The 17,783-nt window shown below is 36.0% G+C and overlaps 1 protein-coding gene across 6 annotated transcripts in view; it reads left to right on the forward strand.

Annotated features, from left to right (window-relative positions):
* Nucleotides 1-17,783, forward strand: part of SLTM (SAFB like transcription modulator) — a 45,297-nt gene that overhangs the window by 9,105 nt on the left and 18,409 nt on the right. The window contains exons 3-7 of one of the 6 annotated variants that reach the window (XM_030318080.2): nt 3,438-3,502; nt 6,226-6,423; nt 7,307-7,354; nt 15,539-15,566; nt 16,954-17,368. In XM_030318080.2, coding sequence (XP_030173940.1) covers nt 3,438-3,502; nt 6,226-6,423; nt 7,307-7,354; nt 15,539-15,566; nt 16,954-17,368 — 754 coding nt within the window. Of the gene's footprint in view, nt 1-3,416; nt 3,503-4,252; nt 4,305-6,225; nt 6,424-7,306; nt 7,355-15,538; nt 15,567-16,899; nt 17,369-17,783 lie in introns of those variants that run through there. The other 5 variants (XM_030318077.1, XM_030318079.1, XM_030318078.1 and 2 more) reach the window with 5 other exon arrangements.

The raw sequence follows: 17,783 nt of genomic DNA on the forward strand, positions 1-17,783 counted from the left end.
GGTAGCACATCTGCTCATTATATAACATTGTACCAGGTTCTGGACTGGATGATGATCATCAGAGCTTATTAAAATGTGAGTTATATTTTATATGAGGAAAGGATGATACTTTTTTCAGTAAGGAAGAAATTACTGTATAGTTTCTAATTCAACATGTGTAAAGTAAGCCCAAAGTTACGAATTATGAAATCACTCAAAAGCTAGAGTGTAAAATTTCATGTTTTTTTTTAAATTTTGGAATTATCAAAGATGTCTTTATATAAAGTTTGTTCATTCTAAATATACAGAACAAAAATGATGTCAGCTCATCTGTGAGACACCAACCAGAATTTTCTTATATTGTCTAAGAATTTAAAGGTCAGTTTCCCAAGATGGTAAAATTTCAGTTTTCTTAAACACTGTGTATCTATCAAATTATTGCTACGGTTTTATCACTGTATGTTTGAAAATCTTGTCCTTGTGGTTTTTATGTTTACAAGCTGATACAGTAAATTTCTAGTGCTTTCATGTGATAGAGCTGTTTAAAACAGTACGGGATAGCAAAGTTGGGCCCTGTTGTGTACCTCTGCTGCTTGTTGCCTATTTGTCATGCGGCATCTTAACGTGATACAGTAGACTTACACTTAAACATTTTATAGATGTGGCTTTGGGAGCCTCTCTTTATACAACAAGAGATAATAGTCTTAACGATAGGCACATTTGTAGCTACTCAAAGATCTAATGGCTTTGTGGGTTTTGAGAAGTGGGAATATAGGCCTAGGTTTAAATTGAAGCACTGCCTTCACTAGCTTTGTAATCTGATTAATTTTTCAGCAATAGTTTCCTCTTTTATAGAATGGGGATAATAGTTTCGGAGTAGTTATGATGATAAATAAATACATTAATGTATACAAAACATTTATCCTGGTACCTGGACCATGGAAGCCACATAAGCAGGGATAGTGACTGCTGGTGTTATTTTTGTTGCCGTGGTGTAATTTGGTTTTCCTTTAAGTAAACTAAAGCAAGTGAAATTCACCACAGAATGTGCAAAGCATATGCAGTTTGTCATAATGCTGAAGGCTGCCGTTTTAAAGATAGTATCTTCAAACTGAGTTAATTAACCACTCCTTACTAGGATAATGTCTTTTAAGTAGGTCATAGTAAGATGTAGTGGAAAGAATTTAGGACTGGAAATGAGAAGCCTTGGCATCCAGTTCTGACAATGCTATTTACCAGCTTTGGGCAAGCTACTTAACCTCTCAGGCTCATTTTCTCTTTCATAATATCGTGATTACCTGCCCCATGTACCATACGGTGCTTAGAAAAATCAATTGAACTTTTTTTTTTTTTTCCACATGCTTTGTAAATTGTAAAGCAGGTTATAATCATAAGGAGTAAATACTGTTTGCAAACGTTCTGAAGGAGTTCCCCCCAAAGCTCTACTCTGTAGATTACTTGGTGGTGTGTTTTGTGGTCCTCTATTTTTAAAAAGTTTTTTTTTTCCCCAAAAGAAGCATCTTTAAGGTTTTTGTACTGTGGAACTTTATCAAGATGTGATAGAATGTAGTGAGCTCTTTCTCACCTCATACCATTTTCTTTTCCATGGGAGGAACATCTTCACTTATTTTTTTAAAAAATGTATTAATAGATGCTTTCTGACTAGCAGACTTTGTTGGTTGTCCTTTGTAGTAACTTCCATTTTTTTAAATGTTTATTGAGAGAGAGAGCAAGCATGCATGCATGTGACTGGGGGAGAGGCAGAGGCAGAGGGAGAGAGAATCCCAAGCAGGCTCCATGCCTGAAACTCTACGCTCACATTGTTCATAACCTGAACCGAAATCAGGAGTCACTGACTGAACCACCCAGGTGCTTCCCTTGTAGTAACGTCTAATTTCTATTTTCCCTAAAATACAAACACCAACATTGCAAATAGGAAGTGAATGGCCCACAAGCTTCACACTTTGTCTTTTGAGTCACACAAGTCCTTAAGAGACAGGGACAAGCCCTCTTAGCCCTCTTTTACCTCAGTGGGTTAGAAGCACAAAAACAAACCTTCACTCTTCAAAAAAAATTTTTTTTGACATTTTATTTTTCAGAGACAGAGCAAGACAGAGCACGAGTAGGGGAGGGGCAGAGAGGGGGAGACACAGAATCCAAAGCAGGCTCCAGGCTCCAAGCTGTCAGCACAGAGCCCAAAGCGGGGCTCAAACTCTCATGACCGCCTGCTCATGACCCGAGCTGAAGTCGGCCACTCAACCGACTGAGCCGCTCAGGCGCCCCCAAACCTCCACTCTTAATACTGTTTGCCACATACCTGGAAGGATCAGAATCTTGTTGCTTTTTTATCACTCCTTTGAGGAGAGGGTTTCATATTGGAAGTACATGGAAGATAGGGGCTGTTGAGGAGACTAGGGAAAGGAAGGTACACTAACTTTTTTTACAGCTACTTTACACCTAACCCTCTACCCTGGGGGTCACAGAAGCTTAAGATAGGTACATGGTAGTCCCTGTTTTAGGCAAAGGGAAAAGTTGATTAGTTGACCTCAGGAAAGAACATCCATTCACATTTCAAAATAAATGCATTTTTTAAAAATTTAAATATTACATTTCCAGCAGTTGTGTTTTTTACACTATTTCTGATGCATGTGTTATTCAGTAGGTTTTTATGGAGCAACCCAAAAAATGTGAACTTCTGGCATTGGCTTGGAGGAAAATATGTATTTCTTTAAATGTGGAAAACATTTTTAAAGTTCCAACAAGTGATTTGTAACGTTTGAAGATGCGAGTTGGGTGGAGGAGACCTGTAGTCTCTCTGGAAGCTATTAGCAGTTTTCAGTCTGAAGGAATTTCTCCTTGCCTTAATATTTGGTTTATATTTAGGCCTTTGGAAAAATACAAAACAAGCATAAAAGCAGTCCCTGTACTTAAGGAATTTCCTTTCTATAATGGTGAAGTAAGATGTATTTGAGAGTACCAGGCATATTTTATCAACTGATGGAGTGTAAGGTGTAGATTAAAGTATGAGTATTTTATTGCAGAGAAAGCTTGTTGAAGAATAGCACTAGGGATGGCTTTGTGGGGACATGAGCCTTGAACTTAACTATCAGATGTCTGGTGATAGACACAACACCGTTGAAGGGTGCTGCTACTTAATGGGAGAATTGAAGAGGAGAGTTTGAGTGGCATAAAGGAAAGTGTATTACGTATATCAAGTCAGTTAAGATGAAGAGTTCATGTTAGGATTATTTGTGCAGTTTGTTTTTGTGAAACAGCATGACATTCTCAAAGCTTTTTTGTTTGGGAGAGCTATGAGCAGGTGGTTTATAAGCAGTTCGCATTAGTTTGGTCGATGATTTGGGAGTAGAGAGTGATACTGTGGGGTAAACTTTTCCAAATGTTTTTTGCTCTTAAAGTAATAAAATACTGGTTGTTAGCCCATTTTCCTTCTTTCGCAGGTAAAAAACAGGAAGCAGATGAGTTGAGTGGAGATGCTTCTGTGGAAGATGATGCTTTTGTCAAGGTAAAGTGTTAATTACTCAGGTTAAGATGTTTGTTTTGAGTGTAGTATTTTGCATGATGAATTCATGCAGTTTACTTGAATAATAGATGTATGTAGGTAAAATAAAGATAGAGACCTATGTAGTATTGTCAATCTCATCATAGTTGAAAAATACAATAACTGTCTTTAGTTGAATGAGACATAGGGCTAAAAATAATTTTTGTCCAGGTCTTTAAGTAGAAATCAGACATAGATGCCAGAGGAACAGCTATAGGACAATTGATATGTTAGTTCCTGGACAAAGTGCTGCAATGAAGGTATTGATAATTTATTTTTCATCTTCCCATTGCATTTAGCTTCTGTATAAAATATACAAAACTAGCTTAAAGTAGTTCTTAAAATGGAGAGAGAAGATTGCTGATGTGTTGCTACTTAGGAAAGATCAAATTAAGAAATTTGTTTTGCCTTTTAAAGATAAATAAGCCAGTTTCTTTTGGCTAAAAATTAATGTATTTCAAAACTGACCAATCAGAAAAATAATGTATACAGTTTTAGCTGGAGTTGCGGCAGTTCTGTGTACTAAGTTATTTTTAATCACAGGGTTTTTTTTTTTCCCTTGGGGTGTGTGTGTGTGTGTGTGTGTGTTTACTAATGTGATCTGCTCCTTACTGATCATTAGGTCTTAAGTAGTGTGGCATTTGTAGGAATTATTTAATGACCATAATTCCTCTTAAATTATGTACGTTTATATCCCCATATATTCTGTTCTCTGTGTAGTTAGTCCATATGGTCATAACATCTCTGGATGTCTGTGTGCTCTACCGTGAAGTTAGCTTGTGTCCATTCACCTGGCCATCTCTTCCTACTGCTTAGCTCTCTCCCCTCCGCACGTTAGAGGGACACACAGACCACAGAGTATACCACATGCCCTACACTTTGCACCTTGCACTTTGAGGGTATGCAGAGAGAAAGAAATTCATGGTGAGGATTTAACTTTGAAATCAGATAATTTTAGGAAATACTTGCCCAAGGAGCCATTAAAATTGATGATTGCATGCCTGTAACTAGCTTTTGTTTGAGCCTTTCAGAACTCTCCAGTCTCTGTATTCTGTTATTCTTGTGATACATCTTCCTTTAGGTTTCTTTGTTCTTATTTTCTCCAGGTATCTTCACTAGTGAGTGTATGACTGAGTAAAAACTATCCATAACCTGGAAAAACATTGTGGTTTAGTAAAAAACTTTTAATTTTCAAATATCTCTGTTTCAGCTCTTCAGTTCACAAAAATCTCACATTTATTTGAACTGTTAGGAGATAGATATGTCCATTCAGCATAATAGTATTGTCTCATGTGCTGCAAAGGATAGCTTTGTGTTGTTATTAAGCGAACCTGGTCATAATGTCTAGAAGAACAGAAGAGCTTAAAAAAAAAGTCCTATTTAAATAAATCTTCAGTTCCTTCTTTGTATTTCTTTTTTCACTTTGGAAGTAACGGCATATATGATGTATTCGATTGAAATAAAGTGAATATGCTAATTTCTTAGAATTGGTAAATTTTAGAATTTATACAGTAGTGGTAAGTAAGTATTACCTATTGTCTAGACATGAATAATAGAGTAATTGCTTTCATTTACAAGTGAAGAGAATGGTCCAAGTTGGCATTTCAGAATAAATAAAGTCCCCTGGGTGATTTCCCTTAGTCGTTTCTCTTTTCTTTTCTTTTCTCTTTTTCTCTTTTCATTTCTTTTCTTTTTTCTTTTCTTTTCTTGCCTTTACCCCTGTTACATAATCATCTACTCCCATTTTCAGTCTCCAATGTTCCTCACTCATAGGTTGTGAGGTTGGTGAAACCTACTGCCCCAGAAACATCCTGCTCCCAAGCACTCCACATTCTAATACAATCATATTGCTTTTCTTTGCCCATCTCCCTCAGAAATTTCTATTTCCTCACTGCAGTTCAGCTCTGAGTGATTGATAGTCATGCCCCTGCACTTTTCCCCTTTTAACCCAGAAGCCTTTTCTTAAACCTGTTATATTTACCATAAGAATAGGAAAAGGGGAAGGGTGTTCATTGGTTTCCACCCTTTCTCTGCAGTTAAAGAGGAAACTAACTAGATTGCTACTTTTCTTTGTTTCTATTGAATTACTGTGAATCCATAAACTTTGAAGGGCAAACAGAATTCCTTAACAGAGACAACCCCAACCTATGTTCCCTTGCCTATCTGGGATTGTGGCACAGTGATATATTTCAGAATAAATACATTTAATTATTTGCATTTTTTCAAAAGCAGAATGTAGCAGTTGGGTGCCTTATTATAAATTAGAAATAAACTTTGTTACAATATGTAAGACTTGCAGCGTCTTTGAAGTTAAATCAAACTGGCATATGGAGAAATCAAGTCATTTCTGTGAAGTCGTATCTTCTAGGACAACTCCTGGGATGTGACTTGGTAAATATTAAATAACTGGAACTTGAAAGCATCTCCAGTAGCAATCCAGTTAGTGTGTGCCTCAGTGTGAGAGATTTGGGGAGTTAGATGCATGGTTCAGTAACTTTGGGATTTGACACCCTCTTTTTAAAGACACAGTAAATATGTAAGGTAAAATGATTGAACTTTGACTTTGGGAATAAAGTCAAAGCATGGTAAAATTTAAAACATGTAGACACGTAAATTACCAAAAAGGTTTGGTGGATAGCCTACACTACTTTGCCTCTAGTTGTACCAAATTTTCTTACCATTAAAAGGACTGTGAATTGGAGAATCAAGAGGCACATGAACAAGATGGAAATGACGAGCTAAAGGACTCTGAAGAATTTGGTGAAAATGAAGAAGAAAATGTGCATTCCAAGGAGTTACTTTCTGCAGAAGAGAACCAGAGAGCTCATGAATTAATAGAGGCAGAAGCAATAGAAGATATAGAAAAAGAGGACATCGAAAGTCAGGTCTTTAGCCAGTTTTTTAAAAATGTGACACGGATAAATTAAGTAATAAATAATAAAAAGTATTTTTTCTAGTTCAATGTGGAAGTTTCAGAATTTTCAAAAATATCATTTTGGAGTTATTTATAAACCACCCAAAATCCTACCACCTAAGATGACCTTTTAAATTTTTGCTTGTCTTCCACATTTGTATATATTTTTATATAGTAGTTATCATGCCTTTAGTTGCTATTTATTCTACATGATGTTTTCATATAACATACCATAATTTCATAATGCGTGTGCTATACTGTAACTTACTAGATTGATTTCTGTGTGTCAAATAGCCACTCCCTTAATTTGGACATTTACACATAAGTTGTTTTCTACCCCATTATGGATGAGTGTACCAGTTCACTCTGATCTTGCCAACAGTACTGGATGGTAGCTATTTTTTCTTTTGCTATTTTAGTAGATATAAAGGATTAATTTGCATTTCTTTGGTTATGAATGGTGGGTAATTACTTCAAGTTTAATTTAAAGGCATATAATTTTAAAAGTATTTGATTGAAATAGACCATTTGTCTTGTTTTGAAGTATGTTAGTGTGTCTTAAAACCAATGGATTAGGGAGTCAGTACTGTTAATATTCATGCTTAGAATACTTCCATTCTACTTAGCCAAATAAATGAAGGGCTCAAGAGATTTTTGTAATCCTCTATCAGTGTGACTGTTTTTATGTTGGAACAAAAAGTGTAGTCTGAATTATTAAGCATTGACTTAGTACCGACGGTATCATAGACACTGTGCAGAATACAAGGCAAGTGATAGTTGGGTATAGCATAAAAGCATTCTCATGTTACCCAGATATTTTGTAAAGCAAAGCTATTGTATACCCTTTTACTTAGGAAATTGAAGCTCAAGAAGGTGAAGATGATACCTTTCTAACAGCCCAAGTAAGTTTACATTTAGTCCTATGAATATGATATTGTGGGTGGAAGGGCTTGGAAAAGGAATCTTATTTTGACTTCATCATTCTCTAATTCATAAAACTGCTTTAAATTCAGTTTAAGTACTGGTATATACAAAATACTTAAAATTGGCAGCTGAAATTTCTGTTGCCACAAAGGTAATTGGAAGATATTATAACAAGGTTCTTACCATTTTCAGAATAAAAATAAAAATAGTCCATCCTTTCTGTTAAAAAAAAGAAACAAACTGAAACACCTCTGGTTACCAGTCTTTTGAGAAGTCTACCTCTCCTTGATTTTTTTTTTCTGGCAATTTGCTATGAAGTCAATCATTTAAAAGTACTAATACCCTTATTAAAGCTTTAATTAAGATTTTGTTAATTTAACACACCTAGAATGGGCAGAGTATAAAAATGATAAAAGTCTCTGTTCTAGAAATTTACTCAGGGTATGTGTGTGTGTATGTGTGTGTGGAAAATGACTCCTCTTCTATTGTGTGTCATGTTGTTTTTGGTATATGTGATATAGATAGTGTATATCTATATATACAGTGACTTACAGGGGCTATAAACACATATAGCTCAGTTGCTACAATGTTTCCTTTTTAACTTATTCTTTGTTTTTTCCTCATCTGTACTCAAGAACCCCTTTTTCATCTACCTTCTTTAAATAGTATGCTTTGAAATAGAGATAGGAGTTTCCTCTCTTTACTAGATTAAGAAAAAATAGGGATCGAGACTGTTATTTCCTTACCGTAATATTTGCCAGAAGAGTATGTAAGTGGAGCTCATACTTGTGGACTGCTTAGCTGATTGCCTCTGGTCACACCTTCTTTCCTGCAGCTCTATTGCCTTTGAAATGATGTTGAACCACAAATGCTGGTGAGGCTGTATTTTGGCTTTCTGCGTTTATTGCAGTGGGGGGAGAAACTGCATTTCTGGGAGAAATGTGTCTGATAATTTGGAATATTCAGGAAGGAAATGATAGGACTATGCATGTCTGTAGATTTGTCCCCCATACTGTCTCCAACTAAGTTAGTTTCTGAGTGATAAAGAATAGGTGAGGAATATTAACTCTCAGATTAGGGGAATACCTTTTCTAGATTAACTAATTTGCAAAAAGGTGGAGTTGAGCTCTTCATATTCCTTAGCAACTAGCTTGTTAATTTACTCCAAGGCCCACTCCTGGAGTTGTGTAGGTTGTGAGCTGTGTAAAGAGATCATTTCTAAGGTCCCCATTCACATCATAGATTACATATTTGTTATAAAAATTTAACAGATTAAAGTACCTTAAGGAATGGATGCCTTTTTAAAAATTTTCACAAATCTTTATGGCCTGGAGATGGCCATGCTTCCCTTCTATCCTGATGATGAGTGAACACTTATTCCTCATCAAGGGCTTTACTGTATCAAAAGATTGGGAAGGTACATCTTCAGAGAAGTTTTCTTTATGATTTAAAATGACCTTTTTTCTCTTTGTGAATAATGTAGAGTGGAACATTTAGCAATATATAAAAATGTTTCTATGTTTCATTGTGATCTAATGCTTCTGAACGTGTTGTTTTACTGTGTGCATTAAGTAATACTACATAGAGCGTAACGATCACCCGGCTTTAGCTGTTACAACTCATGGGTAGTCTTGTTTCATGTATACCTCCTTTCACTTTTCCTTTTCTGCATTATTCAGACAAATCCTGGACATTTTAAATTTTTCATTATGTATCTCTAAAAGAGAACTTACTTTTTTACAATATCACTCCTGATAAGATTTTTAATCTCCCTACATGTACACTTAGTATTCAAATGTTCAATTGTGCATAAGTTTTTGCTTTTTTTCTTATTTTCACAGGTTTTGTTTGAATCAGATGTAAATAAGATGTACCTACTGTGATTGATTGAAATGTTTATTAAATTTCTTTTAGTTTATAGGTTTTTTTCCCTCCATCTTTTTTCCTTCAGTTTATTTGTTGAAGAAATTGAGTTGTATATTCTGTAGAGCAAGGGTTGGCAAAGTTTTTCTTAAGGGAGTAGGTAGACAATATTTTAGCCATTGTGGGCCATATGGTCTGTGTTACACCTATTCGGCTCTGCCATTGTTGTGTGAAAGCAGCCGTAGACCATAGGTAAATGAACTGACATGGCTGTTTCAGTAAAAATATTTATAAAAAGAGGTATCTAGCCTCTTTTTTGCCAACCCGTGTTATAGGCTTTCCGAAGTCTAGATTTTGCTGATTACATTTCTGTGGAGTCGTTCAACATGTGTCTTTGTTTACTGTATTCTCTGTAAATTGGTAAGTCGGTTATAGGATCTAGAGACTTGCTGTCCAATTCAGGGCACCCCACCCCAGCACACCCAACTACTGCAGAAACAGTGTTCTTCCATTTGGATGCATGTCATATCTGGTTTTAACTTTTTGGTGATGCTACCAATCATTGATGATCCACACCCCTTTGATCAAAGTAGTATATTCTAATTCTATCATTTCTTCTTACTGATCAGCTAGGATGTTCCTAGAAGTAGAAATATCTCATACTGTTTGGTTATCCAGTGGTACCATTGACAAAGGAAAGCCAGCGTATATACTTATGCCTCATTTCTTTTCCTTTTATTTACCAGTTTTGAGAATAATGAGCTGGTTTATCACTGACTAATGAGCTTGTTATTTTTCCTTTTTTTCTCCCTTAGTTTCATTTTGAACTCATGGATTTAAGTGTATTTGATGTATTTCAGTCCATTGTAGTTATCCTTGTTCAGTGTTCAAACTGTCCCATCTGTATCTGTAGCTTGTGAGAGCCTCTTCATTTCAACATGATCCTAGTAGTCTTTGATTGCTTCCTTGCTTTCTGGTATGTTATGATGTTCCTTTTTCTGCTCTAGACCTAATTAGCCATTTTTTCCCTTTATAGTGGTAAATGGTTTTCAAGAAAATAGTCTCGGTGGTAGGGATGTAGTTCATTGCCGCTGGGTTTTCATGTCTTCTAGGTCTTTTCTTCCAGTGTGCAGTGCTAGGGAATGTGTGTGGTGTTTTGGTTTGTTTTTGCTTTCAAGTTAAATAAATTTTGAGGTCACAGGGATACTTGCAAGTTAATCATTTCCTTTGTCTTATGGTACACATAAAATAATCTTAGAAACTTAATATCAACACTATTACCAAAAAGATTAGTGAAAATAACTTCTCCCCAGTATATCTGTCCTAAAGACGTACCCTTCTAGGAGTGAACAGACTATACTATTTTGGACGAGTTCTGCTCTATAGGATTATATCACCAACTCATACATATTTAGGTTGACTTGTTTCATTTTATTTTCAATAATTAAGGTGTGCTTTTTAAAAAACTTGAATCTGTAACTTTTTGTGAGTCTATAATTCAAACTAGGAAATTTAATTTTATAATTATTTACAATATTTATGTGGTTTCAAAATCAAAGCTACGAGAAAAGTACATTCAGAAAAGTCCCTTCTGGGGTGCCTGGCTGGCTTATTTGGTAGAGCATGTGAACCTTGATCTCAGGGTCATAAGTGCAAGCCCCACATTGGGCGTAGAACTCACATCCACACAAAAAAAGTCCCCTCCACTCATTCCCTTGATGGCAAACTTTTTAAATTCCTGATACATTCTTCTATTATTTGTTCCTAAAGATACAAGCAAATGGGCAGTATATTTGTATAGGAATGTATTTATTTAAAGCCAGTTTTCAGGCTTACTTACTTTAAATGTTTGGCCTTTAGGTGTTAGCCAAGAATGTGGTTCAAATTCTGCTTCTTTTAGTTGCTAATAATATTTTGACTTTGGGTGGATTCTCTTAGTTTCTAAGTCTGTAAAGTGAACATTAATTCCTACCTGCTGCATTGATGTTAGGATTAATTATAGATCCTGGCACTTAGCATATGTGCATTCTGGTTGTGATCTTGTTTACTAGCTTGAAGATACTCGTTTTACTTAAGAATTTGGGGGAATTTTTCTCAAAAATGTTTATATTTGCTGATTCTGTAATTCTTCAGAATTTCCTCTAATCTCAGTCTCTTCAGTCTTTGGTAATCACACCATGTATATTCCTTTTTCTGTTTGCCTTTGCCCTTAATATTTCACTAATTTGATACCCTTTTTTTGTCATATGAATTCTGTGTACCCCTAAAGCCAGATTTATCTGTATCTGCTCCCTAAAACTTTCCCTAATATCTTTTATGTAGTGCTTTATTGTTTACAGAGAATTTTTTACATCCATTATCTTACTCAGATGTTTATATTTATTTAGGTCGTATGTTATCCCTTATTTTATGGGTAAAATTCACCTACATGGATAACACGAGTGAAACTGTTTCGTTGACAACGATAGAATAAACATCCAGGTGTTATGATGCCTGGTTTAGAATTCTTTTCACTAAATCACTGCACACTAGTAAATCTTGTTTTCTGATTCCATTATACTCACACAGGGCTGTAGCTAAGCCCGTTACGTACATGGAAATGAACAGTTAGTTCATTCCCTTCACCTGAAAATAGTAGTGTCTTATACCACAATTATTCAGTAAATACATTCAATAAATATTTATTGAATGCTTATCACATGCCAGGTGTTTTGTGTTTTCTGTGATCTTTAGCATATTGCCAGATAGATAGCAGACAGTTGGTGGCTTAAGGTTATTTTGAAGGTTTATTTTAAAATCAGGCTGAATATAGTATTTACATACAAGTCAGGGAAAGGAGGCTTTCTAGAAGCGGTCTTCTGACATAGCACATGTTACATGTATCGCAAGATTAACCTAGGGGAAAGGAGAGAGAGAGGGGGTGGGGAGAATGTAGCTTTGTATATGAATTTTGGCATTTGACTAAGGGTTGTAGATCCTGCTATAAGGATAAACAACATGAGTACCTACCTTACAGAGCATTTGCTTCATTTTCATATGTGAAATGTTACATTTTTTCCAAGAGAAGCTCAAAAAGTGTTTAATATGGAAGGATGCTTTACACTGTTGTTCCTTATTATATTTCTCATTCTGAAAACAACCTGTTTTCGGTGGAGGAAAATTGTTTTCAGAGAAAATGCGTATCCTGTGTATCATTTAGACAGGAAAAATCTCCCATTGTATTTCTTGGTTTGTTTCCGTATTACAAAGATTTTTAGGCTTATTTAGGGCTTTTGGTTTGACTTTAGCAGAACTTTGTTTACTGCACATAACTGCGCATTGAAACCTGCACTGATACGTGGCTCATCTTTTCTGCTAACCCTAGTTGTTTTTGTGCTTCACCTGTGTTGTAGTTGGTTTTACTTTCTAGAAGCCGGGTCAGACTCTTCTAGGGGCATTGAAGCATATGTGGTAAAGCTAGTGAGTGTTACCTTTAATTTGAGAAACTCACATTATGAGACCCTTCAGAAGACATGTTGAATAATTAGGGTAAATATCTGAAAGCTCTTCAGCAAAGTAAGGCAAACCTTACCAGTTATTTTAGCAGCTAGAAATAACATTTGTAACTAGTGGAACTACAGCAGAAAGCATTTTTTAAAAAATATTTTTTAATGTTTATTTATTTTGGAGAGAGAGAGCATGGGAGGGGAGAGACAGAGGGAGACACAGAATCCATGCACAGAGCCTGACGCGGGGCTCGAACTCACGGACTATGAGATCATGACCTGAGCCAAAGTCGGATGCTTAACCAACTGAGCCACCCAGGAGCCCCAGGGTTTTGTTTCTTACAAAACACACAATACTTAATTTTTTTTTTAATTTAAAAATTAAAATTTTTTTACTGTTTAAAACAGGAGATAATTTGGCCATTTTTTCTTAAACCTGTCAGTATCGCATCTCTAAAAGAATAACTGGAAAGTGGTGTTGCTGTTGGTAGATAAAGGAGAGGCAAGTTGCATTCTTTAAGTTAATTTGTTCTGCTTCCAATTAAAAGTTAAAGATATTCCAGTATATTTATTCCCCCAAGACAAATTACTAAACTAAAAGAGAAAGATAAATCACCAATTCTGGTCTCACCCATCTTTTCCTTGCTGCCATTGCCTGTCATGCCACCCAAGTGAAAGCATTTCTCTTTCCTTTCCAAATGTTGCAGATTAGAAACATAATGATTGAAACTAAATTCTGGTTCAGCATTGTGGTCCAGAGCAACAATAGAGTTATCAGAGCATAATGTCGCAGACTTAAGTGATAATAAGATTCACTTTACTATGAATCAATAACCTACTTGTTCAGGAGTCTTTTACTTCCTAAGCTTGTGGCTTAGTTGTTTCAGTGTTTGTAGTTTCCTTCATACACTTTAGTGTGTAAAACAATTGGGCATTTCCTAACTGGGGCACTTACATGTTAGCTTAAAGTCAAAAAATCTGTTAAAATGATTTCTTAGAAATATGGTTGTTGCCAGATGTAAGTTTGAACATATGGTAAAATATTTGACATTTTTAAAGAACGCACACTTGTCTATGAATCTAAAATTGTGTTATAAATAAATATGCCAGTTAAAGTTTTATTTACAGTTCAGTTTAAGCCTTTTTTCACTACTGGGCTGTCACTCTAAGGCAGTAGTTCTTAAAGTGTGGTCCCTGGACAATAGCATCAGTGTCACCTGGAAGCCTGTTAGAGATGCAGATTCTCAAGCCCTGCCTCCAGACCTGAATTAGAAACTCTGGGTTGGTGCTTAGCAAACTGTTTTAATTAGCCTTCCAGGAGATTGATACAGACTCAAAGTTTGAGAACCACTACTCTAAGGCTTTGTATGTGCTAGCTTCATACCACTGTGACCAAAAAGGATCTACTTCTACTCAGCTTTTACTTTATTTTATTTATTATTTAAAAAAATTTTTTTTTTTTTAACGTTTATTTATTTTTGAGACAGAGAGAGACAGAGCATGAAGGGGGGAGGGGCAGAGAGAGAAGGAGACACAGAATCGGAAGCAGGCTCCAGGCTCTGAGCCATCAGCCCAGAGCCTGACGCGGGGCTCGAACTCCCGGACCGCGAGATCGTGACCTGGCTGAAGTCGGACGCTTAACTGACTGCGCCACCCAGGCGCCCCTATTTATTATTTTTTAAATGTTAATTTATTTGTGACAGAAAGAGAGAGAGAGAGAGAAATAGAGTAATAGAGTGGCGGAGGGGCAGAGAAAGAGGGAGACACAGATTCCAAAGCAGGCTCCAGGCTCTGAGCTGTCAGCACAGAGCCTGATACAGGGCTCACACTCGCGAACTGTCCGATCATGGCCTGAACTGAAGTCAGACGCTTAACCGACTGAGCCCCCCCAGGTGCCTCTACTCAGCTTTTATTTTAAAAGTTATAAGTTAAAACATCCCTTCACTTTTTTTTTTCTTTTACTGAGATTAAATGCATATTTCGTTATTTGTTAAGATCTTTAATGGGAAAATGTTGGTTTTATCTTGGTGTGATTATGACTACTTCAGTGGTTTTTGCACTATTTGCTTGGTAAAGGGAAAATCCCCTTGCAGTATTCCTGTTTTCAGGCTAGTACATGCTTAATTTTAGATTAGGTGAGGAGATCACATATTTTAAAATTAAAATCAGTCATATTTTTTAAAAAGTGTGAGTTACTCTTTTGATTACCTATTGTGCAAACACCTTTTTAAAAGTAGTTGGCCTCCAGGGTGTATGTGGCTGCTGTGAATTAATTTTTAGCAGATCAGAGGAATGAGTAATTTGAAGATAACTGCTCTTGTAGTCTTCCCTTTGAGTTCTGAGATACCTGGAAAGAGTTTTTGTTTGTTTGTTTTATTAATATGCATTTAAGCCCTTGAAAGTGCGTGTCTTCAATTTATACTTTCTGGTACTACTTTTGAATAGTATGCCCTAAAAGTGCTTTTGAATGGAGTCACATAAGATAATCAGGTCAGTCCTTTGGCAACTGCTTGATGTGAGTAAGATTCAGATTTATATAAACTAGTTTTGAATACTGAAACTAATACAGTTTATTGATGATCTGATTATTGATAGATTTACCTGTTTTGTCTGAAACCGTATATACCAGACATGTGCCACATTTCTCTAACTGGCCTCTGGTTCTGATTGGAAGATCCTATATATGCTAGTGATAGGTGTCCCTAATTAATGTTACTAAATTATATACCAGTTTAACTTGACTGATTTTATGCTATTACTAAAATCTAGTTTTAAGTGAATTCATTTTACATTTGATTATTCTTTGAATTTCAGGATGGTGAGGAAGAAGAAAATGAGAAAGGTATGTTTGATGCCAAGTAGAGTTTAAAAATTGCTGACATTTAGAAAAATAGTAAATTATGTGAGAACAAAAACCTTCCTTATTTGAAATCTTATTTTTGAAATGACTTTATTTTCAAATTTATCAATTTAGTGAATTAAGTTAGCATCTTGATTTCATTTTTCAATTGGTTTTAATTTTCTTTTTAACATTTAAGATATGTTCTAACTTAATGGTACATATCAGTTACTGTAGTGGACAATGCCATATTTTATTTAACCCAATTTTAACTTTATTTTTTACAATAACTTCTAGCGTACGGTAAGTTGATAACGTCCTTAAGACTGGCACTGCAGTAACTCATACGTGCTTATTGGAGTGTAACGGATAATTAATTGTATGAACGGTCCTAAAAATGGGTGATGAGGAGACTAACGTTTTGTTTGCTACATAGAGAAACTTTCGTATAGCCTTCTGACAGTTTTCATAGTTTAGGAGAACTGTCTCATCCAATACAATTACAGGGACATCAGTAGTAATACATTTGTCAGTACGAGGTTATCATGGAAGAGTTCTTGGATGGAAGTCAAAGGATTCTACTTTGGACTAGAAAGGACATGGAGCAGGGTTCTAAGCAAGGCAGAATTAAAGGCCTAAAAATGATGACGAAGTAAAGCTACTGACTGAAAATCTCACATGCCTGAAGCCTTTCTATTTTGGGGGAATGCAAGACATCTTCAAAAACGGTAATTGCGGGACTGACTGGACAGGATGAAGACTGGAAATAACCAATTTCCTGAACGTTATGGAGTAGGCCATCTTTGGAGCCTTCTGTAGCAGTTTTCCATACGATTCTGGACTACCCAAGAATTGAGTAAGAAGAGTGAAAAAGATGGGGCCCTGAAAAACTCTGAAGACTGATTGATATCCTCAGACTGTGACCTTTCAAGACGTCACCAAGGGAATTCTGAAGGTCACAAGGGTTAAACCCAAGATGATTGGAACATTGAATAACAAATCTGCACATTTGTCACTATCTCATGGAGGAAAAACGTCTTCCATATGCCATTAACTTCTAACCACAAATGAAGAGCTGGTATCCTCAGGATGGAACCATTTCCTCACTTTTGTTGTTTGGTATTTGTATGTAGAGATCATTTTTTCCCATGAAGAATAAGTGATCCTGGGTAAAGGATTGTTTATGTTAGTTAATACCCTTGTGTTTTTTTTTCCCCTAACCTTCCATCAGTGCTAATAACTGGCTTTATATTTTCTAGGTCCTATTCTAGCTTATGAATATGAAATTGTTTAAACTTCTTGTTTTGCCATATTTATTCCTGTTAAATCCTCTTAGATATAGCAGGTTCTGGTGATGGTACACAAGAAGTATCTAAACCTCTTCCTTCAGAAGGGAACCTAGCTGAGGCTGATCACACAGCTCATGAAGAGATGGAAGCTAATGCGACTGTGAAAGAAGCTGAGGATGACAACATCTCGGTCACAATCCAGGCTGAAGATGCCATCACTCTGGATTTTGATGGTGATGACCTCCTAGAAACAGGTAAAAATGTGAAAATTACAGATTCTGAAGCAAGTAAGCCAAAAGATGGGCAGGACGCCATTGCACAGAGCCCGGAGAAGGAAAGCAAGGATTATGAGATGAATGCGAACCATAAAGATGGTAAGAAGGAAGACTGCGTGAAGGGGGATCCTGTCGAGAAGGAAGCCAGAGAAAGTTCTAAGAAAGCAGAATCTGGAGACAAAGAAAAGGATACTTTGAAGAAAGGGCCCTCGTCTACTGGGGCCTCTGGTCAAGCAAAGAGGTTTGTTTTTCTATGTCAGTTCTTTACGATACTGAATTCCAGCATTCAATAAGATCACTCTACATTAAGGGGGTGGCTTCAAGACCATGTACAGTAATTAGTACTTATGATCCTGCCTATAATATTTTTGACCGTCATAAGTTACTTTAAAAAAAATTTCAAGATCTTCGTAATATGCAGTGTGTCCTACTGATTGCATTGTCGAATTGTCAGCATATATTTGGTTTTTTTTTGTTGTTTTTTGTTTTTTTTTTCAAATTGACAATTTTTTTGTGTTTTATTTTTAAAAATCCTTGTGATGATGGTTAATGAACAACTATCAGTCCTAAGAACACAAAATGAAGTCAAGTCCCAGTCCTGAAATCTGGAGAAGATGGCCATATATCCACTGAATAGAATTGTCAGAAAATCTAGA

Source organism: Lynx canadensis, chromosome B3 (assembly GCF_007474595.2).
Source record: "Lynx canadensis isolate LIC74 chromosome B3, mLynCan4.pri.v2, whole genome shotgun sequence".
NCBI lineage: Eukaryota > Metazoa > Chordata > Mammalia > Carnivora > Felidae > Lynx > Lynx canadensis.